This window comes from Oryzias latipes, chromosome 5 (assembly GCF_053564925.1).
Source record: "Oryzias latipes strain Hd-rR chromosome 5, Olatipes_Hd-rR_3.1".
Taxonomy (NCBI): domain Eukaryota; kingdom Metazoa; phylum Chordata; class Actinopteri; order Beloniformes; family Adrianichthyidae; genus Oryzias; species Oryzias latipes.
Window position 1 is genome coordinate 17,222,015 of NC_136241.1, and position 26,141 is coordinate 17,248,155.

The window sequence follows — 26,141 nt, forward strand, 5'->3', positions numbered from 1 at the left end:
GTTTTGGATGGATTAGTAGTGCAGTACTGTTCTGAGAGAAATGTGTAAATAAGGCATTACTTCCTATTAATAACTAATCTGTAATATATTACAGGTTGGAAGCAACTTCCACAACACTGATAAGTACCCACAGATATTTGCATAAATCTGTGGTGGAAACATTTTCAGAATCCCTCATCAAAGCACGACAAGGAGATAAATCAGGATGGCAAATGATGCATGACGACACATGTCTAAGCTTGAAGCTATTTTTGGCTTTGAGACTTTGTGATTGCCTCTGAAAATTAGCACTAATTGCAGAAAATGTTTTGGTTAAAATAATTATTTCTGGCTTAAGGAGCAGAATGTGTCATTTTAGTTTAACTTGTGTGCCAACTTAGAAATTGTAAGTATGTTTGAGTATGTGTGTAGTTTAACTATTACCCCTTTAGGTCTAGTACAACAGTTCAATGTTTCTCTGTCTTTGAGAACTGTGACTAAACTATTTAAAAAATAAAAAAAGCTGATTTGCAGATGCAGTAATTTTATGAATAACATTAGGATTTCAAAGGAACTTGCCCCAAAATACTTGTTTACCAGGGCTGCAGTGATTCATTTGAGCAACAATTTGTGGTTGACGATACGATTCATAGTCAATGTTGGTTCATTTCATAAAGTTTACCCCAGTGTAGTTTTTCCTCATCAAGATGATACAAACAGAACAATATTAGGACATTCTACCACACTGTGTGGTCACACGTCTTTGCTAACTAGCTTGATCATGTTCATATGTGTGTCCGCTGTGATGCATTTGGTTGCTTTTACGTTATTATGAAATAAAGCCACTGTATCTCAACCCAAATGGTATTTTCCAAGACCGATATTTATTCAATTTATTGCATTTTGAAACAATTTAATAAGGGTATAAGTTGATTAAAATAGATCACATGTGTCAAACTCAAGGCCCAGGGGCCAAAAGTGGCCCTCCGTGTCATTTTATGTGGCCCGCGAGAGCATAAAGGTTTTTAATTTCCTAAAATTAAAATAAAAAATTGGTGTGTATTTATTCATATCTAGGGGGAATCGGACTTGAAATATCGTATTGGGCAACTATACATTAGGACTTAAACGCTGTCCATATAACCTAACCTGTCAGAATCAAATGTAAAAGGATTTATGCTAAAGTAACGAGTAAACATGTGTTTTCTATGCGACTGCAATTGTCACTTTAAAAATTTATAATAAATTAATAATGAGTTATTTAATATTAAGGAGTAGTTACATTTAATTTTCATTACATTTAGTTACATGTATATGTTATATCTGGCCCTTTGAGGACAGTCGCTATGCTGATGTGGCCCTCTGGGAAAATGAGTTTGACACCCCTGAATTAGATTAACAACTTGCCTCACAAAGATCGATCTGTCTTGCAACATATAAATTGATTCATCGATAAAGTCAATTAGTGGTGGCATCCCCTATTGTCTACCATCATCAACAAGTGTGCAGGCCTATGTAAAAAGTCAAACTTGGGCAGTAATCCAAGCAGGTTAAATAAAATTCAAACACAAGCATTAAAATTTAGTTTACTACTATAACGTTTTGCACCGATGTGACATGGGAACGCTGTGTTGTTGCTGAGTCAGACATCTGTGCAACTGTTAAATTTAAGTCAGAAAAAAAGAATGCTCCCAAAGACTTTTTTCACCCTTGTGCTATCCTTGGCACTTTAATGTTGGGAGTTGGGTCATCTAGACCTACTAAACAGTGCTCTGAACCTTTTTTCTTCAATGATTTGTGATCTTCACTGGTGTCCATGGATTACATGAAATCTTTCCACCTTTATCCACCTTTGTCATGGTAAGAATACGTCAATGTAAGGGTGTGGTCATCTAAGATAGCACAAGGGTTAAACCTACAATAGAATGGTGAAAATGATGGATGTATTGCAACAGTGCAGTAATTGCACATTTCTCAAGCCTCAACCAAGATTTTAATACTAAAAGAGCTTGGCACAAATAAAACTAATTTTCTATAAGCATGTTAAATATGTCATTTTTCATTTAGAATAATGGAAAGCATTGTTTTGAGAAAATGAACGCCATGCACAATTTTCTGTTTTCAAAGATATAAATATGTACGATTTTTTTAAGTATGCGCATTCATTTGTCTATGACTTCAGCCGCGCTAAATGCAATGACAGAAGGGGTAAAAGCAGTAGAAACAGCTGCAACAGCAATAACTGGAAAGCACCAGGCAAGCACACTGCCAATGCAGTGTTTGAGGGATGGTGTCCAGCGAACTGCGATGCAGAAAGATGGGGGTGTGAGTGCAGGGCACATTACTTTCACTTTGCACTGAAGCGGAGCTGCCTCTGAGCATCTTGGCAAGACTCACTTTGGCCATTACATTCTCTACATCCTCTTCAGCATATTACAGCAAATGGCATCAGGCTTCAAGTTGATCTATGAGCTTGGTTACATTCCCTCATAATCCCAAGGTTCCTTTCACGGCACTCATGAATTTTGGTCTCACTGAGATTTTTGTGGGAATGGTAATGAAAGCAGCTTTAGATCTGAAATTGGTTTTCCTGCGTTTTTGACTTTCACTGAACAAATGATTGCAGCCATCAGCCAAAAAAGAAAAATGTGAATCTGCTTGCCCGTTTGTCACAAGAAGGATGTTGCATCAATCACTTTACGTTGGATTAGCTGGCCAAATAATGAATGTCAACATCTAAATGTGCAGTGTTGGGATAATAGGTTTTGACCAAATGGCATTCCTCCTGTTTTAGACACGTTTGCAAATGTGGCATTCGTCAATAAAATATATGCGTTTAGAAAGATCTATTCATGTTTATTGCCTTTTAAGGTGGTACGATCGTATCTCTCTTGAAAAGCAATGTCCATAACTGACTCCTGAATAATAGAGTATTCAGAGAAGGACACAGAGCTGTACTTTATGCTTGCGGCTAAACAGACTGAGACTGAATTATTGACTCAAGCCATTTTTGTTTGAATGTGGATGGCTGCCAGTGGAGGGTGCCATGCCAGTGTGTTTTTGGATGTATCTCTATTAGCTTTTTTTGTACAAATTTCTTTTGCTTAAGACATTTATCTGACCCTGTGCTCTGATGTTTTCTACTGTAGGTGATTAAGGTTGGGCCTCTAGGCCATAGAAAGAGAATCATTGCTTCTCTAGCAGAGAGACCCTATGAAGAAGCTCCCTCCAAGTCCCGTCGTCTGTCGCCAATAATGGTAAGACCAAAAGTTGAATAATTACAAATTAGGAAAACTCAGATTATGTTGAAATTTCTAGATTACTTTGTATTTAATAAGTTGTTTTTTTGTGTTTATTTATTTATTTTCCAGTAGATGACAAAAAGTTGAGACAGAATTTTTTTTAATGTCCGTTTGCTTAAGCCAGTGTTTCCCAACCCTGGTCCTCATGGGCACACGGTCCTGCATGTTTTCCATGTTACCCTGCGTATGCACACCTGATTCAGCTCATCATCAAGCTCTGTGAAAGCCTGACAATGACAGTCATCAGAGGCAGGTGTGTTTAAACAGGGTTGGATTGAAGAAAACATAGGACAGTATGCCCTGATGACCAGGGTTGGGAAACACTAAAGTCACACCAAAATAAGAGCATTGTTAACCCTCTTTTTTTTAACCTTAATTGTTCACATCCTGAGCTGAAAAAATGGATGTTCATTCACAAATGAGTTTAAAGGATGTCTCATAAAATATATTTTGATTGCTTTTTAAAGACAATGATTTGCAGTTTCCATACCATACCAAGAAAATGATATAATCTCTCTCAAACGTACAGTGAAACACAAAAAGGCAGGCTTGTTTTTATTATATCCACAGCTTCAGGTGCACCACTGCCAGACATTCCTTCAACCATTATGTTACAGAAACACAGTGTCAATGGGAAATTGGAGGTTATCTTACACATGCCAAATGTCTACAATTGCAATTCTAGCACTGCTTAAGCTTTAAACACACCAGTCCGAAATGACAAGAAGTTTTGGCAAAAATGTGTTCAGCAACTGCTTTTTCTTTCCCCCAAATTCAGTCCCAAAGTCCTTGGATTAATGATGAGCAGTAGTGAACAGTAGACGCTTCGGGTTATTTAAGTATATATATAGATGCCATTGTTGAGCAAACTGGTCTAAAAGTCACACAAAGTTAGTAAAAAGGTTCTCTTAGATTATTTAGCAAGTTTTTGTACCACAACAGCGTTCCATTGGGAAAAAAATATTTCTGAAGTTCATGCAAATTCTGTTTAATGAGACCCTTCAGTGCCATTACTGTATGTTTACAGCAGTTAAATGGCCAGAAAATTTTTTACAGACTGATTAAAAGGCCTGAAAACAATAAAGATTTTCAAATAAAACAGATTATTTTGTCCATGATTGAGCTCTGATGTAAATCAGCGAAAGTACAACAGTGTCACGCCATTAATCTTTTCATCTTTTCATCGTGTGTTTGGCAGTTCCATGACCTCCTGTCTCAGACCACATCTCCTCTCAGCCAGATGGACCCCTACACCAGTCGCTCCATGGACACGCTTCTCCCCTTGTCTGAATCTGACCGGAGGCGGAGAGGAGTGGACCAAGACTGTAGCATATCTCTGAGATCCTATAATGAGAGGCCACGCTCTGTGGTACGCTCTGTTTTCTGCCACTTGATGCTGTGTCAGAAAAAAACAACAAAAACAGCCATAAACCACTGTCAAATCAAAGAACTATAAAACTAAAACTGGAGTTTTTGTTGTGGTGGCAGAAGTATGTGGCGTAGCATTAAATCATCAAAACAGAGCCGTGAAGTCATAGTTTATATAGAATGTTCTATTAAATGCCTATGTTTTGCAATTAACAACATGTTTTCTCTAAGATGGTTTGTTCTCAAATTAAAAGTGAAATTTTGAGAAAAAAATTAAAAAATGACAAATTAGCAACTATTTTCATTCAGACCCTAAAAGAATTAGAAATACAGGAATATGGCATAGACTCAACAATCTGGTCTGTCACCGTTTTGGCTTCAATCAAACTAGCTTTAAAGGTCACTCGCAAAAATTTGCTCACAAAAAATGAATCAGAGAGAAGACATATTTGGCAAATTTGCTCATTCTTTTATACAAGTTTAATATGTCAGCAAACATAAAGGCAAAATACACATTAGAAATAGGAATTCCGGTAAGACTTTTAGAAAAATGTTGGATGCTGTTTGCTATATGCTGTGAGCTGTCACAGCCCAGTGACATATTACCCCCAAAGTGTGCCAAATTGGCTGAACTCCTTTAAGTCCAGTTATATAACAATATGTAAACTAATACATCAAAAGACGGGATAAACTCATCTGTCAAAAACACATGGAAAAAAATTCTAATATAAAGTCACTTCCTATGCATGAGGGTTTTTCTTTGGGATTATTTTCCTTCTACGCAATAAAAAATAAAAAAAATGAAGTACTGCATTACTGCCCTTCCCTAAAGCCGCTGTTGATCTTCTCTGATGTCATCAATTTAGTTTAGCCTTGCTGAACACTGTGTTTTTCTGTGGGAAAACGGACCAAGAATAACTCTGATCAAATTTGACCATTTACTAAAGGTCAGGCTGAGACTCTAGCAGTCAAGCTGGGATGCTGAGCGTCTGACTCACTGAGGTCAGAGACAAAACACAGAGGAACTTCCACAAAAACAGGCAGCGTTACACAGCTTATGAGAGTTTGACACAATTAATCAATACTATACCATTAAAACCTTAGTGTGTGAATACTATATACATTTTGTTGTGACGCGTGATTTATAACAAAACTAAGCACTTCTCATGCTGGCCTGAAGGCCTAACATGCATGAATATTTATAAGTCTCAAAAATGAGTCTCCAAAAAGTGCTGAGCAAACAGAGCTCACACTAATACAGAGCAGTCAGGGATACTTTACAGACATTTATAGTTGTAAGTCAGCGGTTACAGATGTAAGTATGTGACAATTTTGTTTGAGTTTGTCCTTTTGACCTGTGCAGGACAGACACGGCGATCGACACAAAGAGTCTAGATCGAACTTTCGGTTGACAAACCACTCTGCCACATACGCTACAGTTTCCGCCTGGCATCACCAGCCTGAGAAACTCATCCTGGACTCCTGCGGCTATGAGGCAACAGTAAGATACTGTTTTCACATGCATAACTTTATCAGATTTCCGTGCTGGTTGTTTTGTTTTAATGACTGCATTTTTTTGTACTAAAACAAGGGTTTTGCACACAAGGTTTCAATGTGAGTAAGAACACAATGGTGAGAAATGGATTTTTGTTTTTCCTTTTAGTATCTAGGATCATTGATAATCAGGGATCTGCGAGGGATCGAGTCCACTCAAGATGCTTGTGCTAAAATTAGGGTACGTACCTCTGAATGTATGAATCTTATTGACCTTAAAAAAAAAGAGACGGATTCAACTTAGCTACACTTTCTGGTAAATCAAAAGTGATCTTTAAAGGAAAAGGTTACAGAGCAAGAACAAGCCCGTAATTCAAAAATGAACACAATTTTACACGTTTTAGTTGTATCGCCATGTCTATTCCAGAAATCAAAGGATTCAAAAAAGGGTCCAGTGGTCATACTGTCCATTACCTATCGAGGCGTCAAGTTTATTGATGCAGCCACAAAGGTACGTCAAATTTATGGAGTTTGCATGTATAAAATGATGTGTTCAACCAGGATATTAGTTATGGTGTGGCTGCTTTATGCCCCAACACTCCTTTTCCTGCTGTCTCCATCAGACCATAGTTGCAGAGCATGAGATCAGGAACATTTCATGTGCTGCTCAAGACCCAGATGACCTCTGCACTTTTGCATACATCACCAAGGATCAGAAGAGTGGTCACCATTTCTGCCACGTCTTCAGCACTGTGGAAGTGGTGGGTGAAGTAACTTTTGTCCACTTTGATCAAGCCAAACCCTTGCTGCTGGTTGTTTTAGCCACAAATCTCTCTTTCTCCATGCCCAGACCCAGACCTATGAGATTATCTTAACACTGGGACAAGCATTTGAGGTGGCCTACCAAATGGCGGTTCAGTCCAGGGCAAGACAATATGTGCCCCCATCATCTCAAGGCTCCGAATTTGTAGAAACTAAAGCCAGCCGTCCAATGTCTCAGTCCTGGAGCAGCATGCGAAGATCAGCGGTGAGTATCTGTGAAATGCAGTGAAGGTTTGAGCACTGAATTGCTAAAGTGTTTGTAAAAAAAACACAAATGGCAGACAGAAGGAGTTATAATTCAGGAAAGTACATTGACCACCAAACCAACTCTTGCTTAAACCTCAATGGACAATCTACAAAGAAACATTTCCTCTGTGTGTGTGTGTGAGTATTTGTGTGTGTGGTAGTAAAAAAAAGATGAGTGATTACTTTGCTTCCAGCTTGCTCCACAGCTCTAAGAGTTGCTCCAGTCAGGGGTGATTTTCCATTTCTGCATATGTGAAAGTGATGAATGAGAAGTTTAATTTGCTGCTTACAGGCAGATGATTGATTTCTTCTGGGAGTTTTGTGGGGGGATCAGCCCTCCTGGTTGGACCCACCCGCTGCATTAAGTGTTCACGTAGACTGTCGGTGACACATTGATGTATTGACCTCTCAGGGGGAATATAATAAGTATTAAGTGATTGCCGTCACCTGAGCGGGCTGCACCACTGAGGGTTTGAATACTGCTGGACAGCATGCTCATGCAGATTCACAAATCATTTTGCTTTACCACCCGTCACTAAGGATAATATATGAAGAGATCACAGAGATGCATAATGAGCTTGACTTGGTGTTTGAGTGAAATGAGAGGAGGATGGATTTCTGTAATCTGCAATTTGCTTTCATGAGTTTTTATTGCTTAAAAAAGTGTTGAGTCATGAAAAAGACCAAGTCTTTGAATCCATCAGGTCAGAACATAAAAATCAACGGCTTCTCAGCTTTGAAAATGCTGCAAATACACCTTGATGCATTAACTTGATGTTTTCTTTGGACTTAAAGATTATTTTTAATTATATAAATCTGCAAAAGAGCTAAATACATGAATTGCTCCCTATTAAGTAAGGGGTTAGGTAGCTGTCAAAATTATTTAATTAACTCAACGAAAAGCCACTTGGAAGTGTGTGCGTTAACACACTGCAAGAAAGAGAAGACATTACTTCAGAATAAGAACAAAAGAAGAACTGTTGCCTTACATCCATCTCCTTATGAGAGAAAGTATGAGAGCAGGCATCTCCAAAGCCTGGCTCGTCGAACAAATGGGACCCCTGTTCAAATGTCCTTCTTGATTGAATTACCTTTTAAGTCTTTGTAAAAGTGTGGCAACAACTTGTGGCTACTCACACTTCAGAAAAGAAGAACAGATTTATTCATTTCTGTGATCAAAATCACTTTTGAATGAGAAAACCATTTGTGTTATTTTCCTGTTCACGTGATTGAAATAAGTTTACAGTGAGCATTTACTAGTGAATAAAGTGCAACATTTTATATGAACCCAAATTTAATGTTGACAGAAGATTTATATCCAGACAGACTGTTTCTTTATTTTATTTCTGGTCTTTACAGCAATGTTGGTAAAAAATAAAAAATAGTTAAAAAAAATATCAAGATGGGCTTATGTTTTATGTGAAGAAATGAGAAGTATCCCATTGCAAAAATACATTCAGTAAACAGTTAATTTGCATTTAAGACTGCAGACAGACTTGTCAACCCTCACACATTTTCCCCTCGCTAAATCTGGCCCTCTAAAAGGTTTAGACACTCCTGCATCCTTCTGAAAAGTTACAAACAACTCTAATAACTACAACTCTGACCTTTCACACCACGAGGCAGTTGAGGTAAAAAGAACAAATAAGTGTTCAGGGGTTGCAAGTTAAAGTTTGTTTTACTGAAAAGAGCATCACTGCCTTTTTGCTCAAACCAAAAGCTGTAACCAGCTTAACTTGCCTGAATTTTCTTTTTATTGCAACCCCACATCTGTGGTACACACAGTAAAAGTAGTAAATGGTAGTAAAAGTATCAGTTCAGTGATTTGCCCAATGACATTTCAGCATGTGACCTGATCTTCCCCCTGGCAGTCAACTACACCAACCTGTGCTTCAGTGAATACCCACTGGCCTCAATGAACCAAGCATAATTTGGCTTTGTTTAACAATAGTCTTATAGAACAGGGTTTTTTTTCCTCAAAGAATGTTTTTCCGACACATGACAGCCTCAAACTGAAGGAAACGGTTTTCTCTCAAATTCTCCTGAAGGAGATAGTCACTATCTGTTGAGGGCTTTCTTATCCAATTACAGGTCTATGCATATTTTCTCACACGGCAGGTCAGCAGATTTCTTCTATACCAACTTGACAAAAAACGAAAGCTTAGAGGAGAAAAACAAACAAACAAATCAGCTCCTACAACAGCAGATGATCCATGCAGCATTCATAAAAGCAAAAAGAGCCCATGTAATCCTTGTATTTCTCCATGACACACTTACTTTTTGTTGTGAAGTAATTAGAAAAGGCTGTTATGGTGATGACTAAGTGTGCTTGTCAAATGTAATAACATCTTGGGTAATTTTGGCAGGATTGCAATTGCAGATGACCTGAAAAAGACAGAAGGGCTGCAGAGATACAAAGCAGCCGAACTGTGGCACGAAACTACCAAAATTAAATGTAGGTCACCTCGATGAGACGAGAAAACGGCTGATCTGAGGCACAATCATTTAGGAGGAAATCAGTCGTGGAACAAAGAAGGAAATGGTGATACAAAAGAATTTCAAGCAAAAAAACAGACCAATCAAACATTTGCAGAGGAGAAAATTATATTCTGCTTTTTTTTTGTCTCTGTTAACAAGATATGGAAAATAAAACTGTCTCTTATAGACCAACCATTAACGTAAAAGCATGCCTTTAAAAATCAGATACACTCTGCTTCACTCTTTTAAATCTCCATTTCTGCAGAGCCACATAATCAGCATGCCTAGAAGTCCACATCTGCAGCTGCAAAGAACTCAGCTGTTCACAAGTAGAGTCCAGGAAGCAGCCAGAAAAAAATGAAACTGAATTATTTACATTCATTTAGGTCAAAAAAAAAAAAAAAACAAGGGATGAATTGCTGCTACTGGTTTTCATCACTCAGCACCATGAAATGCCTCGTCCTCTTATTTTTAACATGTTTTTGTTCTTGTCTTCTCTGTCGTCCTGCTACCCAGGGTGCACCTCTGCTCGAATGCCGCTGCTGTCACTGTCACACGTGTACTACCCACCGTCCTTCCTTCCTCCCGTTGCACTCTGTTAGCCCCGGAATCCAGGTCCTTCTTTTTCTTTTCCTTTACAGTCACCATGCATCTGCTTCATTTCCTTACACACCGAATCTTACCTCAGTTCTTCCTTCCCTTGTTGCCGGGTTGCGGCTGTACACTTTGACACTTTTTTCCCCTGATATTTTTGACCATAAACATTTTCCCCATCAGTTTCATTTTGCTCATCTTCATTCATAGTTTAGACGTCCTAATTAGCTGGAGCTCTGCGGAGAAACTCATTCAGGAGACAAGGGAGTTTTGCAATGTGAATTATTTTCTGTACTTACTGTTTCAATGAGGCTTCAAACTGTGGTGGCAACACCAAGGGAGCGGAAGTTGCCTTCTGGATGGTTTTAGACTGTTTTTCTGTGTTTCAAGTCAGTGTTTCTCCAATAACAGGGAATTTTTCAGTGACTTTTCTTGTAGGTCTAGATTAACAAATGTAGAAAAACCCCTCTCAGTATAAGTGTCTTGACCTTCTATGCCACTGGTGTTGAATAGATGTCGCTTCTGAACTATGAACGAGCATGTTTTCTGTACTTTTGGTGTACTGAAGAGTATTTCTATTGTCAGTTGTCATCTCCTGAGTGGATTGAGCCCTCAGTGTTTGTGAATTTAACATGATCACTGGACTGTATCTCTCATCCACATGCACATGTGAGAGCTGACGACTTGTCAGTGTGGCGTGATGGCCTCCACTGCCGCACGACTCACGCCCTCCTCCCTCCTTCCCCCCCTGGCAGATCGACCCCCTGGAGATGGACGCAGACATGCAGTCCTTGGGCAGCACCACCTGGCTCTGTGATCACCGGGACTACAGCCGGCGTCCCGTCAGCACCAAGTACGAGACCACCATATTCTGAGGCCGGATCCACACCGCAGTTCCCTCACTGCACCTCTTCGTAGTTTCCTCTCCCCTTGAATCCGGCTCTCTATTTTTCCTCTTTGACACGAGAACACACACTCACACAGATGTACATGCGAGCCCCGTGCCTTCTCACTGTGATGGTAAAGCATCCCTCAGGACTGCCTACTCCTGCACCCTCCTTTGCCCTGCCCAGCAACCCCACATCAACCTCCTACCTGCTGTTGCAAACACCCCCTTGGCCTCCCTGAGCTCCCCCGACACCCCTGGCAGCCTCCTTCGCCTGTTGCTGCTGCAACCAATGATGGAGCTCTGAAACGGATGATCCCGGACTGACCTGCTTTTTCAGCCAAACTTCCTCTTCCTTCTCTTCCTTACAACTTGCATCTGCCTCCAAATCCCAGATAGCTCCCCAAGGTTGCATCTTTATTGTTCTTCCTCTTTTAAGTCATGCTTTCATTTATGTATTTATTATTATATTTTCAACAATTAATATTAAGCATGTTCATTTTTAATGTTTTGCAAGTTTCCAGTAAATTTTAAAAAGACAATATTGTTGCTATAATGCAGAAGGGGTCTGCTTGTTTAAATGTAAAGTGAACAATTTGGCATTTTGAGATATGTTTACTTTTGTTTATCATTACAATTATTTTTTGCAAAAGCTTATGTGGGAAGATTGATAAGAAGTTAAAAAAAGTATTTTTTTCATTTATTCCAACATATTTCCAAGGCCTACACTTTTTAGGAAATTTTGCAGGGGAAACCTAACTTATAAATTGAGATATTGCTGCGCTGTTGTCCATTTTCTAAGCGCAGGCTTTGTTTGCTTGTAAACCAACTTTGAATTTGAATCTTGGACATATTAGTCTGATTTAGTGAGTGAATATGAAATAAACAGCATCGATGTAGTCATGGAAATAGACTATTATTTGGGGCATCACATTTAAAATGTGCCAGATTCAATAGTATGATGAAACCTAATAAACAGCAGCTTTTCCTGTTTGCCGAACAGGGGGAATAATTATTCTTCTCAGGATAAATATATCAACGAGTAATTACCCAAACCATTCGACACACATCATCAAATGCTGCCCCTAAGCTCCAAAGTTATTAAAACGGTTTTACAAACTCCCAGCAACAAGCTAATAAACAAAATTATCAGCCTAATTTTGACAGTCAGTTTTAGTATGTTTTTTTTAATCTCTGTTAAACCAAATGGATTTGAACTCCGCTGCAGAAATCCACTTGTAAAATTTGCATCAGGGGATGTTGATGCTCCATCAGATGTGAGTTTTCCCCGTAAAACAAATCTGCTATTTGAAAGTGCTGCGATCGTCTGAAATTACATGTAATTTCAACAAATCAAAGAAAAAATAGAAGAGGATTTATTTCTTTTGCCTTTTCACTCAAAGGTTTTATTTCTGCTACATCATAGATTATTATGTTAATTAATATGCTTCTTATCAGTGTTCTCACAATGTTCATCGTTGCCATCAACAGACCCCTCTGTCTGACTGAACATCTGTAAATGAAAAAATGTAAAAAAAAAAAAAAAATTTAAATCATTTCATTAGAGTTGTTTTGCTTCAAGACAGTTATGATTTTTTTTTCTTTCTCCATTTGTAGCCTTTCCTGTCTTACCAGGCATCTACCACTGTGAGCCACTTTGGAGAGGATGCTTTGATAGCATGGGATGCAAGATGGACAGTTAGTCTGTGAAAGACAAAACAGCAACATGCAGCCGACAACCAGTTTTTTCTACTCATTTGTAAAGTACTAATAGTAAGACCACAAAAAGTTGATCACCGATGTCTAAACTCGAAGCAGACCGAGGACTGAGAGCTTGTGAATAACACAGGAGGACACCTTTCCTACATTTTATCGAGGACTACCGCCTTACGTCATGACAGTTACCTGTAACTGACCTCCTTCCCCTGCCCTTCCACCAAACAACTGCACGCCTCCGACCTGTTTGTAAGAGACATTAGAAAACACTAAAAAAAGACTTCACTTCTGATTTTTTAGAATATTAAATTGACTGTGACTGGCTGGGAAGACGTTTGTCCAGTGATGGTACAGGTTTGTCAGGATGAGTCTTTGGTCTGGCCTTGTTCTGCCCAGTGCCTGTCAGCATTAATGGTAGCACCAAGAGCCTGCAAGTCAAAGAATCCCAGAACTTCTCCATTTAAAAGAAAAAAAAAGTGAGGAAAAGCACTGTGTTGAGAATATAGCACTATCCCTTTTAAAACGTTGTTTTCGTACAGTGAAAGTAGGATTTAGTGAGTTTTGTGATACTTTTTGATAGGCAAGGCCAAACTAAACCCCTCTGGAAGAACTGATCATAAAGAGTCCCGCTATTTTTGAGAACTTGAGGCAAAAAACAGGGAACGAAAATCATAGTAGACTACAAAGATAATCAAATAAAGCATACTAACAAAAGCTTCCATAGGTCAATTCATTTGTAACTTCCACTTCATGATGACTTCTCTCCAATCTAGTGTATTGATGACCCCCCCCCCCCCCCCTCCCCGAACCTTTTTCTGACATTGCATCACTTTATGAATACACTGGTAGGTATCCATGTCACTGTAATGTAGAATTTCTACACGTGAAGTTTGTCACTTGAAAATAAATGGTGGTGAAAAACTTAATTCCACCACACCAAAAGAGCCAAATCTAAATGTCGTTCTGGTTTGATGGAATGGATTTGTTATGCTGGGATTATGCCACAATTTTTTTATAGTATTTTCTTCTGCACTGTGACTGAAAATGTGCTTGTGGAGTCGACACAAATCGGCGTCCTCCTGCGTGTGCCGACCCACTATGTGTGCTGTTTGCATTGTTCGTGTCTGTCCCCATTGAAGTTTGGACTGTTACATCGCTGGCCTCTGTCCTTGCTTCTGTGTGCTGCTGGAGAGGCGGGGATTGAGCCCCTCTCCAAAGGCAGTGTGTCTGAGGGGCCGACTGTTTAGATGTGGCCGCTCCATGTGTGGTACTGTGGCTGTGTCATTGCCACTCTGTTCTGACTGTTTTTGTTAGCTTCCAATGATGGTGCATGTTGGCAGCGTTTCTGTGTTTTGTCCCCTCTGATGCACTCGGCCTGAGCAGTCTTTGTATGCACTGTTGCGGCACCTAGACTCCTCTCACTCATCTTCCATTTGCTTTTTTTCTTCATGTTCCCCTTTCTGTTTACACGCAAATGCCGTAATTCACTCTCATCCTTCCATGTCACCCCAAAGTTGTTGTCTGGTTCTTCCATTTTGTGTGTTACCAGGACAACCTGCTCCAGTATGTATGCTTAATTAAAAAAAAAGGGCATTACACTTTATTGAACAGTTATTTGGAGCAAGTTTTGGTGGTATGATGCGGTGCCATGTGCATGATGCAAATGTTTTTAACGGCGGTTGTTTTCCTCGTGTAGCTCGCCCCAGCGTTCAAGCTTCCGGATACCAAGCTGTGAGTTGAAGGGGAGCAGCCGATGCAAGTGTGTTTGGGTGGGTTGAGTAAATATTGAGCAGAGCTCTGCGAAAGCAGAAGCGGGAGAAACAGAGAGGTAAGGTAAGGTGCAGCCGGCACTATTTAGGTTTCACTGCGTAAAAGCTCTCGCACCTCCACTGCCCCTGAAACGACCCAGACTCTGAGAAAAGGTCAACCAAAATGGGCCACGTGTATTTCCTGTGAATTTTTGATCTTGCCATGTAGGTTTAATTAATGTAGAGCACTGTCATCCATTAAATATATCGACCATTTATTGGGATTTTTCTCATTAAGGGCAAAGACAGCTAGTGGGATTTATTGAAGGCTGAGAAAATAAAACATATACATATAATAAAATAAAAAAGACTGTACCAGCATACATCACTTTGCCTATGGTTGTGAACATGTTATGGTTTATCACTAAAAAGTGATACTGTCTCAATTTTTAAAGCAATATTATAGTTATGACACTAAATAGTAAGAAAAAAATAGAAAAAGAGTCCCTCTGGAGTTCTGTTGTCAGTTTGGATTTTCTTTATATAACCCGGTTATCAAAAAAAAACCATCACAGCAGCTGTTAGAAATGAAAAATGACAGAAGAACATTGGGAATAATTGTACAGTTGTATATTCAATGATTCCCCTGCTGAAAGAATTGGTGGGTGGTGGAACTTGTAGTCTAAACAAACGATTAGCCCTGTTATTGTCTCTCACTTGCTTTATCGGCTTCAGAGTTGAGCATCTGACTGCTTGCTGTTCTTTACAAACACACACACCAGTCTATCTCTGTCAGTTTCACCATCACCCCCAGAGTCATGCTTGATTTATGCTTGGAAATAACAGCTTAAAAAAAGGTAGAGGTACCACAAAAGAATCTTACCTTTGTGCTCCTTATGATTTGTCACAGTGTTGCTATTTTCTTTATTTCACAATTTGCCGTTTTTATTTTGTTTTCTCTCTCCTGTGCTAAACTATCTGGATTAAAGTGTGTATTTTTGACTGAAATCTTTTGGGACAAATTGAAAATACATTTGAAAACTAATCAAATGCCCGAAAACTATCAAAAAGGGCTGCTCTGCTCTAAGACATTTATCAACTTTTTTGACTTTTCCCAGTAACGTCTGATTAGTCCTTTTTGGACTAAAGTGTCAGAGTTGGAGATCATAGACAGTTTAAATTTTTTTTCATTGCATGTGATGACTCACTGTGTGGATACAATCCCTCAAACTAACATTATATTACTCCCTTAGAAGTGCTTTTTATAGCTCCAGGTGTCCACCAGTATGTATTTAATTTGAAATGATGCAGAAATACTTGCTAACAGACGTAACCATTGAACTTTTTTGACTTGTGTTAGATGATCCAACAGAGTGAACCTCTGTTCACTAAACTGACAGAAAAAGGGAATCATCTTCATATGGATACTTCAAATTGGGTTATTTCAAAATTTTATATATATATATACATATATATATACATATAAATATATACTGCATCCTATTTTTGTATGTATACTAATAAATATTTAAAATGAAATGTAAGCCAGTAAAATGCTACAATCAGACTAATATTGCAGCAAAAACACTGCAAACAAAGCAAAGTTGAGCATCAGTTCTCTGTGGTGGATAAACCAACAAGAGCTTAAGTTTTTTAAATTCTTTTCATACTGAATGAAAATTGCTTCCGTAATAATATGGTAACCATTTGCCTGTTATCTGCATTGTGAAAATGAGTATCAATAAATATGCCTCAAAGAAATGTTCCTTGAGACAAAATAATTGGATTATATTAATATGGATTTCCAAGGATTTTCAGATGTTTGAAGTGAGAAATCAGCTACAAATCGTTTTTTCTTTTTTTTCTCAACCCATTGTTGGTCTGTTCTGTATAGTTGTCATTCCATCTCTAAACAAGTTTTTCTTCAATTCTTGATGCTTCTATTTTCAAAGGTTCTCTGTAATGTTTGAGTGTAAAACCTGAAAATGAATCCCATTGATTTTTGTTTGCAAATGAAACACAGCTGTGTTCATCATCCCCTTGTAACGCAAATAACAGTATCAAAACACATATATATTTATTTTATTTACATCTTTGGTAGTTTTGAAAGCTCAAACAAAAAAAAAGTGCATTTCATCTTTTTGTAAACCAGCATAAACCATAAAGACACCCAGCTACATTTGAAAGCATTATACAAAGTCAAATTTACAAAGCCACAGCACCCCCCCCCCCCCCCCCCCCAACATTACATTGTTTGGTTCTCACTAAATGTGACTGTTTCTTTCTACTGCAGTCTTAGTTTGTTTTGTGTACACAGATTTGTGATGTACATGTGCTATAATAAATATTCAGTAACTGCCTTATACTTTCATGAAGACTTTTCCAATCGTGACATCAAAGAAAGTATTCTGTTTCTGGAGACTGTAAATGTCAATTAAACAACAGAAGGACTAAAAGTTCAGCTGCCTCTTTTCATATTTGGAGTCTGATAACTGAGCAGTTTCACTTTAACCACCTCTAAGTAACTGTTTTTACAATCGATATTGATCCATTTAATGCAGCCTATGTGTTCAAGTCACACTAATGTTTTTTTCTGGGTCATGTTAGCGAGAGTCCTCCCCGGTTTCAGCCTCTCCTGGCAGCAGCAACAGCTTCCTGAGGATGGGAGCGTAGAAGGGACCGAATACTGCTCTGTTGAAGTGGATGATTCGCCCAAAGGCCGTTCCCAGTTCTGCTAGCTCAGCACTCAGAAGCCCGAGGGGAAAAGACAGCTCTGGACTCCTTTTAGCCGGGCCACCCTGCAGCACAGCCAGGAGGAAGCCCTGAACCCTTTCCCCTACATTAAAAAGGAGAGAGAGATGGAGACAAGTTCATGTCTTTCAGCAGCTTACGATGGAAATGTATGATCATGAGGAAGGTTAGTCCTCACATTATAAAAGAAAAAAAAAAAATGCTACATTTCTTCTTCTTTTTTAAAATTAGAACATCTTAATTTTCTGCAGCACAGATGAGCTTAACTACAAAAACCAATAGACGTCTGACCGATAAGTGTGCGAACAGGATTGTTGTGCCTCCACAGGTCTGATATCTGTCCTCTCAGCAGATCCTGGCTCTCCTGAGGCAGCGCTCTTGCTCCGTGGGTGCTCACAGCTTCAGTCACCTCCTGCAGTACTTTCTCCCCGACTCCCAGCAAGTCCGTCTTCAGGTCAGCTTCCCTGGAGCAGCAAAATCTACCATCAGACCAATTCTGCCTACTAAGGCTTAGTTTATGCCAACGTAGTGACAAGTGTCCAGTGTCATGCTTTAAATGAAAGAGGCACAAAGAGATCGGCGAGGCATGAAGTTATTCGATTCAAAGTGAAAAACAAAATTACTTTAGTTGGTAAATGCAATCACAGTAATCGAACTCTTTTTGCTGCTCTGACAGTCAGTTGCACACTGTTGTTCATTATTTTGCAGGAATTTCATTTTCGCAGAGCCATTTGCAGCATAGAACCATCCCTCTTTACCAAATTAGGTTGTTTTTTTTAATGGTAAAAAATGACTCAGACAATGTCTTTTGTAAAAGACCTCTAAGATGTTGCTGCGACTTTTAATGGGCTTCAATCTTAAAAACTGCAGTGCTCGTGTTAGTGTTGCATTTCTAATCCAGTTTAGTTTAATTTTCCAACTCCTATTCTTAAACCAGAATGGAAATAGAAACCACACACAAGTTAATGCATGTCGGGTTCAGGGCCTTTATGCATATTTGCTTACTTCGGAGTATTTTACTCCATAGACATTTAGATTACCAAATGAATAATAGAAGAAGCTTAGCTTGGATTTAATTGCATGTTGGCAGGCCTTGAACACACTTATCATGACAAGTCTCTCCTGAGCAGAAAGAATGAGGTTAGCTGGATCCTTCCTGACAAGCTAGCTGCCTCCTGTCACCTCCGCTGGTGTCCCTCTCAAGCAGCACTGGTTCTCCGTGACAGCCAGTACATGCATCAGTGTGCCCACCCCCCCCTCTTACCTGGTGTGACTGCCCTCCAGCAGGGCAGTGACAGACTGCCTGAGTTTACCTACAAACCCTTCCGGGAAAGGCACAGAGCCCTGAAGCAGAGTGCAGGTCAAGAGCAGCACAGACGCTTCAAGGACCAGCAGCTGGAGCCGCTGGCTCAAAAGGTCCACACGTGCTCGGTCCATCAACACAGTCTGCAGGAGGAAGACAAAAACCCGTCTTTAGGAAGGTCAACCTCTGGATTTTAACGGGAAAGATAAGATCTTATAAAGGAAACAATTGAAATATGAAGCTATAGTGAAGGAAAATAGGTTGATATTTATCTTCGACTCATTTCTTTCATTGAACAGATGCAAGCAAGAAATGTATGGATAAAAACTCAGCAAAATATCAACTTCTGTTTGATTTCATGTGACTTTGTCAAGCTGATGCATGTGATAAAAAGATCTGCAGCTGCTGCTCCACTGGAGCTCTAATCGGTTGTACATGAACTTTAACATCCAGTAAGGTGGGGAGTCGAGCATCGCGCCACCCAGTGTTCCACACCCAAGCCTTTTGCAGGGTGTGGACAGGTGTAATTTTTCCAGGCAACTGCTGACCTCAGGGTATTTCTGGTCCTGCGGGTCCCAGCGGAGCAGACGCATGTAAGCCCGGTTAAGAACTCCAGTGGGACTGAGGATACCCTGGTTGTCTGTGATGGGACAGTCAGGTGGAGCTGTGAACGCCGACGCCTCTTCTGACGCTGCGGCTGTCAGCCAAGCGGTGGTGTTTTCTAAAGAAGCTAAGATTTAAAAGAGAATTATAAAAGCAGTCCCAGATAAATACACATGATAAGTGACAGACCCACGATATAGTTGAACTATTCACTATATTTGAGAACTGGACTGAGAGATCCTTCAACCCCTCCAAATCTTGCTCTGCTACCTTTTTTAATATGTTCTTGATAATCATCAGTTTTATTCTGTAGTGCAAGTTATTCAAGTTATAAATTGACCAATGAGATGCATCAATAAACATAAGTGGTCTCACATCAAAAGTTCAAAACGTTTCATTGACAGATTCTCCCAAAGTGGTGTAGGCTTCCAACAAGCTCACTCTTGATTGGTGATAGTGGTTGCCATAGAAATGTTGAGTCAGACCGACTTGGACCAATCACTGCTTACTGGCGTGTTGTGAAAAAATGGCAACTGCAGTGACTTCATATTGTTGGAGCCGGGAGCAAGTCATTTTTTATGGGTGACTCCTTCAGGCCAGTTCTCTTATACAGTCAATGGGATGAACTAATTGTGCAGCTTTATGAAGTAGACATAGACTTTATTTTTAATATTAGGGAACAATAAAAGGTGATAAAACATTGTCATCAGAGCAGAAAATACATATAAATTATTTGTTACTTCATTAATGTGATTAATTTTTAAATTCTGCATTTTGATACTGACATATGGAAGCTATAAACTTGTTTTTTTGTGCCTGTTCTCTCATGATAATGATATATATTATCACATATAAAACAAGAAAACACGTTTTTTTCCTCAACAAATTTAGTTATAATGAGATGATAAAGAATAAACTTTTTTCGTATTTTTTTTTAAATTCCCAGCAAAACAAACCAGTTTGTCAGAGAAAATGTCAAACACCAGAAGAGCTGATCCATTTATTATTGATAACTTTAATTGTAGTCTAACTCAGGCAGATCTTGTTGGTCATAAACAACGTCCGAATCAGTCATTGTCATTTAAGAAGAAGGTCTGCCCGGCTGCAGCTGCGCAGGCGGCTGCAGTTCAGTAATTCTGCGGTGGTTGTCAATTTCATCGCTGACCAAATGAGAGGAGCGGGCCGTCTACACGGTTACAGACTACCGGTAATGCACGAGAGGTGCATGTACATGTCTCTATTCTGAGAAAACTAGTTTTTCTCGTGGTGACTAGATCGTAGATGATATCATGAGAAAATGAGGGGAAAAACAGAAAGACGGATGTTGTAATCATGAGAGAATGGTGTTATTAAAAGAAATTGGGTGAAATAAAGCAAAGTAGACCGTAGCGGCTGCAGTATTGACATGAGTCTACCAGTAACTCATTCTTTTCATAAAGGAAAACGATGAGCCTAAGTTTATCCACAAATTTCCGATGTTCAAATTTTGCCTGTAGTACATCAATGTTCAGGCAACCATGCAAACAAAAACACCCATTTTACTGGTCTTCATGGGTCTCAGCCGTTAAATCCAGCAAATGATTAAGATAAAAGAAAACACTGTTTCTCTCCAAATTAATTTGCAACTGTAAAGTCTAAGTGCTTCTGGGTTTAAAAACAAGACCAGGTCTGCTGTTATAAAGTCGAAATTGGATGTTGAGCGTGCCAGCAAACAGGACGGCATCAGCGGCACGAGCCTCTGCTGTGCCAGCGGTTTTCATTAGTCAGCTCTCCTCAGACAGCCTGAGTCAGAGTTCAGCGGCAGGCTGAATGGAAGGACGAAAACAGGAGGAAAAGAGATTTAGAGTGACAGGGGTCAAAACTGTGTTTAACTAGAATCCTGAAAAATGTAATTACCAGCACATACAGTCACTCATAGCATCTACCCCTTTAACCCGTTTTGCATCAGGGGGGCTGCAGGCTTCAGCACACTGGGGTAAAATCTTTCATCACCTGGCTGCTTGTCCAGGATTTGCTGGAATTTGGCCCTTTCATACTGCACAGCCTGCTGCATGAGGTGAGGCCTGAGGCTCTGGATGGTGAAGTTGATCATGTCAGTTTTCATCAGGCCCAAGACATGGAAAATGCCCCTAAAAGGAAGGAATCCATCGTTTTATTGCACACGACAATCAGCCACATGTACCGCAGCATTCAAAGCTGATGACAGCAGGCATTTCAAGAGGTGGTTTGCATAAAACAGTTATCAATAGCGCTTTTAAAGGAGGGCAGTTGGCTGCACACTCTGTAAATATTGCATGAGATAGCAGTCACCATCTCTTACCTCAGGAGCTCCACGGGGCCCTCAAGGTCCTGCAGAGCCCTGACCTCTGGGTCACGCACAGGAGCACACAGAGACGCCATCGTGTGAATGATGAATTCTGCCAGTCTGTGGAGGTCCAGGGCATTGTGTTCGACCTGCTGCCGGATCAGCTCCATGTCTAACACCTCATCCAGCTGAGCCCGCAGCCTGATGTGACCAGGCAGGAGCAGCGAGCCAAGCACCTGACGGGAAACAAGGCTTTGCTTAAGTTTCTGATCTGACATTTCACTGTGCTGTTTTCCCCTCCACAAAAGCTTCTCTGACCCTTTCAAGCTTATAACATCACACCATTTCATGACTCCCTCTGCACCACCTAACCTCCAGTTTCTGTCACAGAAACAAAATCCTCTCAGGATGATGCTGCCTTAGCCATGTCTGACTGTAAAAGCCTGACCTCCTGGAGTTTTGACTGAAAGAGGTCTGAAAATAACTCAGACAAATCACAGAGAGATTTTCTAATTCTGTCCGTCTAAAAGAGAGCTGCAACCACAGATTCATCTACACTGGAGGGATCATCTCTGATGTCAGCAAAAGGATTTCCACGCAGAGAAAATAAAGCCTGAAGCACAAAAACATCGTTTTTCAGTGCTCACCTGAAAAAAGTTAACCAAAACTGCAACTGGGTGGGACAAAAAGAGATACCCAAAATAATACAAACATTTGAGCTCAAATCAAATCAAAGCAACCATTTTAACCCCCAGACCCACCCTTCTGAGTTGTTTTGAAAAGAAAATCCAATGATCCCTGAAGGCAGACAGTAAATATGTATTTTTTTAACATATATAGTAAATGGGAAAGTGCTACTCATTGACTGTATAGAAGAAGTGGACTGAGTGACCCCTCCCCCCTCGCCTTCCAAACAGGAAGTACCCTCTGGTCCCAGACAGCCCAAATCCCATAGATTTCTATAGAGAAATAAACAGCTATTACTCACTCATTAGATTTGTCAGAATAACCATTCTTGCTCTTCTACCTTTTTTTAAACTTGTTCTTGCTAATCCTTATTTTTTTTCACAATATTTTTTTTAAGTGCAAGTTATTCAAGTTACAGACTGGCCAATCACATGCCTCAATATGTGGACGCACATCGAATGTTCAAAACATTTGATTGACAGATTCTCCAGAGCTCGCTTTCAAGTGGTAGAGGTGTGGTCTTTCAACAAGCTCTCCCCTGATTGGTGCGAGTTGTTGCCATAGAAACTTAGACTCAGCCTGACTCAGACCAATCACTGCTTGCTGATTTCATCTGGCGATTGATTTAACTTCATTCTGTGAGCCATTAGTTTATTAAACAGTCAGTGTGACGTTTTGCAACCTGTGGTCTTTTGAGGACATTTGGTCCTTCCTAGTTTGTGTAAAATTCACTAGTGAGAGGTAGTGACAAGCTCAATGGATAAAGTCTATTATAATCATAAGAAATCTTTTTATCTATTTATTTTGGTGTGTTGGTTATTTATTGTAACAAAGACCTTTGTTTTAGGTATTTAGTTGGACCAAAAAGCCATATTTTTAAACTAAGTCACCTTACGTTACAGACATTCACACAAAAACTATTTTGTAAAAGATGTAGCTATATTTCAGCCTAAAATGTCCTTTTTAAACACAAAAAGTTTTTAACTCGAATCATCAGCGAGGATATAGATGATTTTTTTTTCTGTTTTTAATGATATATTATTTATTATATAATTTAAGGTTCAACTTATTTAACACCACACGGATAAAAATACTGGATATATTTTGACGTTTTCTGTTTAACGAAAAATGACAGCAGATCTTTTCATGGACTCACACTTTTGACCTCCTGCAGAAGAACAACTGCATGGTTGTAGTTCGGAGGCTGGCGGTTCAGCTCTTCCTGGAGACTGTCCCAAAAAGCCCGGTGAACAATCTCCTTTACTCTGCCCTCAAGATAACAGATAGAAAAACAATTGGTTTTCTTTTTCCCTTTGGATGTAAAAACCAAAAACACATTGGATTTTTTCTTGCCTATTGTTGGGATCGCTCCTTGGTTCAAAGCAGAAGTCTCCATTCACCACTATCTCATGAGCAAGGCTCAAGTTGGAAACACAATTTTCCAGCTCCATTAAACTGGATAATGAGGTGGTGGGTGGACTTCCTGACACCACAGACGGAGAGAGAACACATGCACAGATAATTAAAATCAGCTCAGTGATAATAATTCTGTTAAAGCAATGCAGCCGGAATAAAGCCTCAAACCTGTAGGTGACTCAATTCTTTCCAGACAGGGGAGGTCAGCTGGAGCGTCACTGGAGGCTTCTGCTCTCTGATTTGACATTTCTGAAAGAGTCTGTGACAACAGATGTTCTAATTAACCGTCCACTCTATTGCAAAATTATTCTTTTTTTTTTTTTTACCAAAACATAATTGCAAATATTCCAAACTTTCTTTTGAGTTTTGCAGCTTCACCAGCAATGAACTTAAAATAAACAAAACAAAAGGTCAGCTCGCCAAAAATCTTTTGTAACCTTTTCATTATGAAGATATTAGATTTGAGATTTTTCAGCAAAAAGCATTCATCAATCAAAACAGCTTCTCAGTAAATGTTACGTGATGACGTAACTTGTCTACTCGAAACGTGCGCCCCGTAGTGGGGAAAAATACATTTTACATCATAGTTGGGCCATAAATCACTATTCACATTTTCATCTTTAGTGCACAAAAAAAATCTGTCTTCGATGAAGATTTGTTATTATTTAAATCTAATTGTTTTTAGATATTTTTTTAGATAAAAAAACAGGGATTTTTAACATATATGTTTTAACTGTGAAAAATACATTTAAATTCCTACTTAATACTGTCTTACATTTGCTAGAGAATTATTTTTCATTTGCAGTATTGTAAAGCTTTAAAATGAGAAGATAATAATTAAAAGGGGCGGTCATGGCTGTATTTTGTAAAAAAAAAAAAAAAAAAAAAAAAAAAAAAAAAAAAGACAAAGAAAAAGAAAGAAACAATATCTTATTTGGAATAAATATAAGAATAGTGCTCAACTTACCCAGAGTCTGGATTTAGGAGAATGACTTCCCTTGCTAAGGAGAAAAATGCATCAAATTGAAAATTAAACCAGAGACTGACTTTCAAACAACCAAGTTAGCATTTGAACGTAACTCAAAAGGGGGAAGAAAATCTGGTTCAAGTTCAAACCTGGGCTAAACCATTTAACTTAGCGTGAAGGGGGATAATGTGCATTGCTTATTACATTTACAGGAGTAATGACCAACAAAATATGCACAAAAATACTTACTGAACCTACAAAAGCCGAATTTTGAACAAACCTATAAGTAATACTTAGAAAATTATTTCAAAACTCTCCTAAAATAATATTTTGTGGTGTCGTCCATTCTCAAATCATAACAATGGGCGTGGCTGACAAGTTATTTCCTGGTTGTCAAACAGAAACCAGCGTTCATTGTGGTTTAGAAGCGTAGATGTTTCTTTTAACTGTTGGATGAACCGCTCACCTGTGAAAAGGTACAAATGTCAACCTCCAACAAAACAAACGTGCAATTGACACATTCAGGCTTGAGCAAACAGGGGAGCAAATTGGAATATTCCACCAATGGAAACGACTTAAATAGGTGCTTCGTCAAAATTCGCAACTGTAGTAGACGAAAAAGTTGGGCATTAACACTTAATGTAGATCTTCATAATACAATTTCCAAATATGTGTTCCAAATGTAATTTATTTCACAAAGTATGCATTTGTATGTTACTTTATAGTCGCTTTTATTTTAGACAGGCCTAGTAGTTCTATTATTTCTGCAAAAAGTACAAAATTAAGTTTGGGATATTGACCCTATTTTACATGGTACAAGCAAAAGAACCTAATAATCCAGTTGGAAGTAAGTATCCCTTACTCTTTGCGCATTTTTTAAAATATCTTTACCAGAAGGTGATGGAAAGCTCATGTTTGAGTTGTGGTTCTTTTGCAGTTAGGCCTACATTAGGACTATATTTGATTCTGATCCAAAAACACTTTAAAGACCCACTCCAAAGAGAATCGTGTTTTTGGAGGTTTTTTTGTAGCTTTTTTCTCATGATAGAGGACATACAGGTGAAAAATATAATAAGCATTTCTTAGTATGTTTGTGAATCAGAAGCAGCCAAAAAAATGCTGTTCCTTTCCGAAGCATCCACACGGATCCATGTACGTCTTTGTTTTCCTCGTCTGAGCTGGCTTCTGGCTCCAAACTGTCCAGCTGGATGGCTCCGATAATGCTCACCATTTTTGTTGCACTGGTAATGCTGTAAGCTAGCAAGAGAGTGCATTAACAAAAAGATTATGGGAAATGAGGACGCTCTGTGCCAACGTTCCCGCCCACAACTCGGAGGCAAATATCTGATGAACTACAGCCGCTCTGCAGGAACTATGTCCAAGAAAATGACAGTAAAAAAAAAAAATCTTAATTAGGTGACCGATGTAAAAATTGATCAAAAGATGATTCGGAGGTGGCTTTTAAAAAACCAAAAA

The 26,141-nt window shown here is 39.1% G+C and overlaps 2 protein-coding genes across 12 annotated transcripts in view; one reads left to right on the forward strand and one right to left on the reverse strand.

Annotated features, from left to right (window-relative positions):
- Positions 1-17,094, forward strand: part of anks1ab (ankyrin repeat and sterile alpha motif domain containing 1Ab) — a 51,210-nt gene extending 34,116 nt beyond the window's left edge. For 2 of the 10 annotated variants that reach the window (XR_013656038.1, XR_013656040.1), the window contains 10 exons: positions 3,129-3,236; positions 4,480-4,650; positions 6,013-6,150; positions 6,313-6,384; positions 6,571-6,654; positions 6,767-6,904; positions 6,994-7,170; positions 10,206-10,304; positions 11,039-11,577; positions 12,787-17,094. Coding sequence is in view for 7 of the 10 variants with exons in the window: in XM_078947307.1 (XP_078803433.1) it covers positions 3,129-3,236; positions 4,480-4,650; positions 6,013-6,150; positions 6,313-6,384; positions 6,571-6,654; positions 6,767-6,904; positions 6,994-7,170; positions 10,206-10,304; positions 11,039-11,136; positions 14,582-14,663 (1,167 nt within the window). In the remaining 3 variants the exon portion in view is untranslated. The remainder of the gene's footprint in view (positions 1-3,128; positions 3,237-4,479; positions 4,651-6,012; positions 6,151-6,312; positions 6,385-6,570; positions 6,655-6,766; positions 6,905-6,993; positions 7,171-10,205; positions 10,305-11,038; positions 11,578-12,786) is intronic. The other 8 variants (XM_078947306.1, XM_078947310.1, XM_078947305.1 and 5 more) reach the window with 6 other exon arrangements.
- LOC101168362 (T-complex protein 11-like protein 1) lies at positions 16,700-24,801 on the reverse strand. 2 transcript variants are annotated; one of them, XM_004068952.5, is made up of 10 exons: positions 24,666-24,801; positions 23,867-23,957; positions 23,636-23,765; positions 23,439-23,547; positions 21,611-21,831; positions 21,283-21,419; positions 19,236-19,417; positions 18,649-18,830; positions 17,676-17,848; positions 16,700-17,469 (listed from the first exon to the last, which is right to left on the reverse strand). In XM_004068952.5, exons 2-10 carry the CDS (start codon positions 23,943-23,945, stop codon positions 17,237-17,239), a joined length of 1,446 nt encoding a protein of 481 aa, XP_004069000.1. In that variant the 5' UTR covers positions 23,946-23,957; positions 24,666-24,801; the 3' UTR covers positions 16,700-17,236. The 2 variants fall into 2 exon arrangements, with proteins under 2 accessions (XP_004069000.1, XP_011473324.1); XM_011475022.4 differs by having other exon boundaries at positions 23,439-23,559.
- Positions 24,802-26,141: the final 1,340 nt, after the last annotated feature.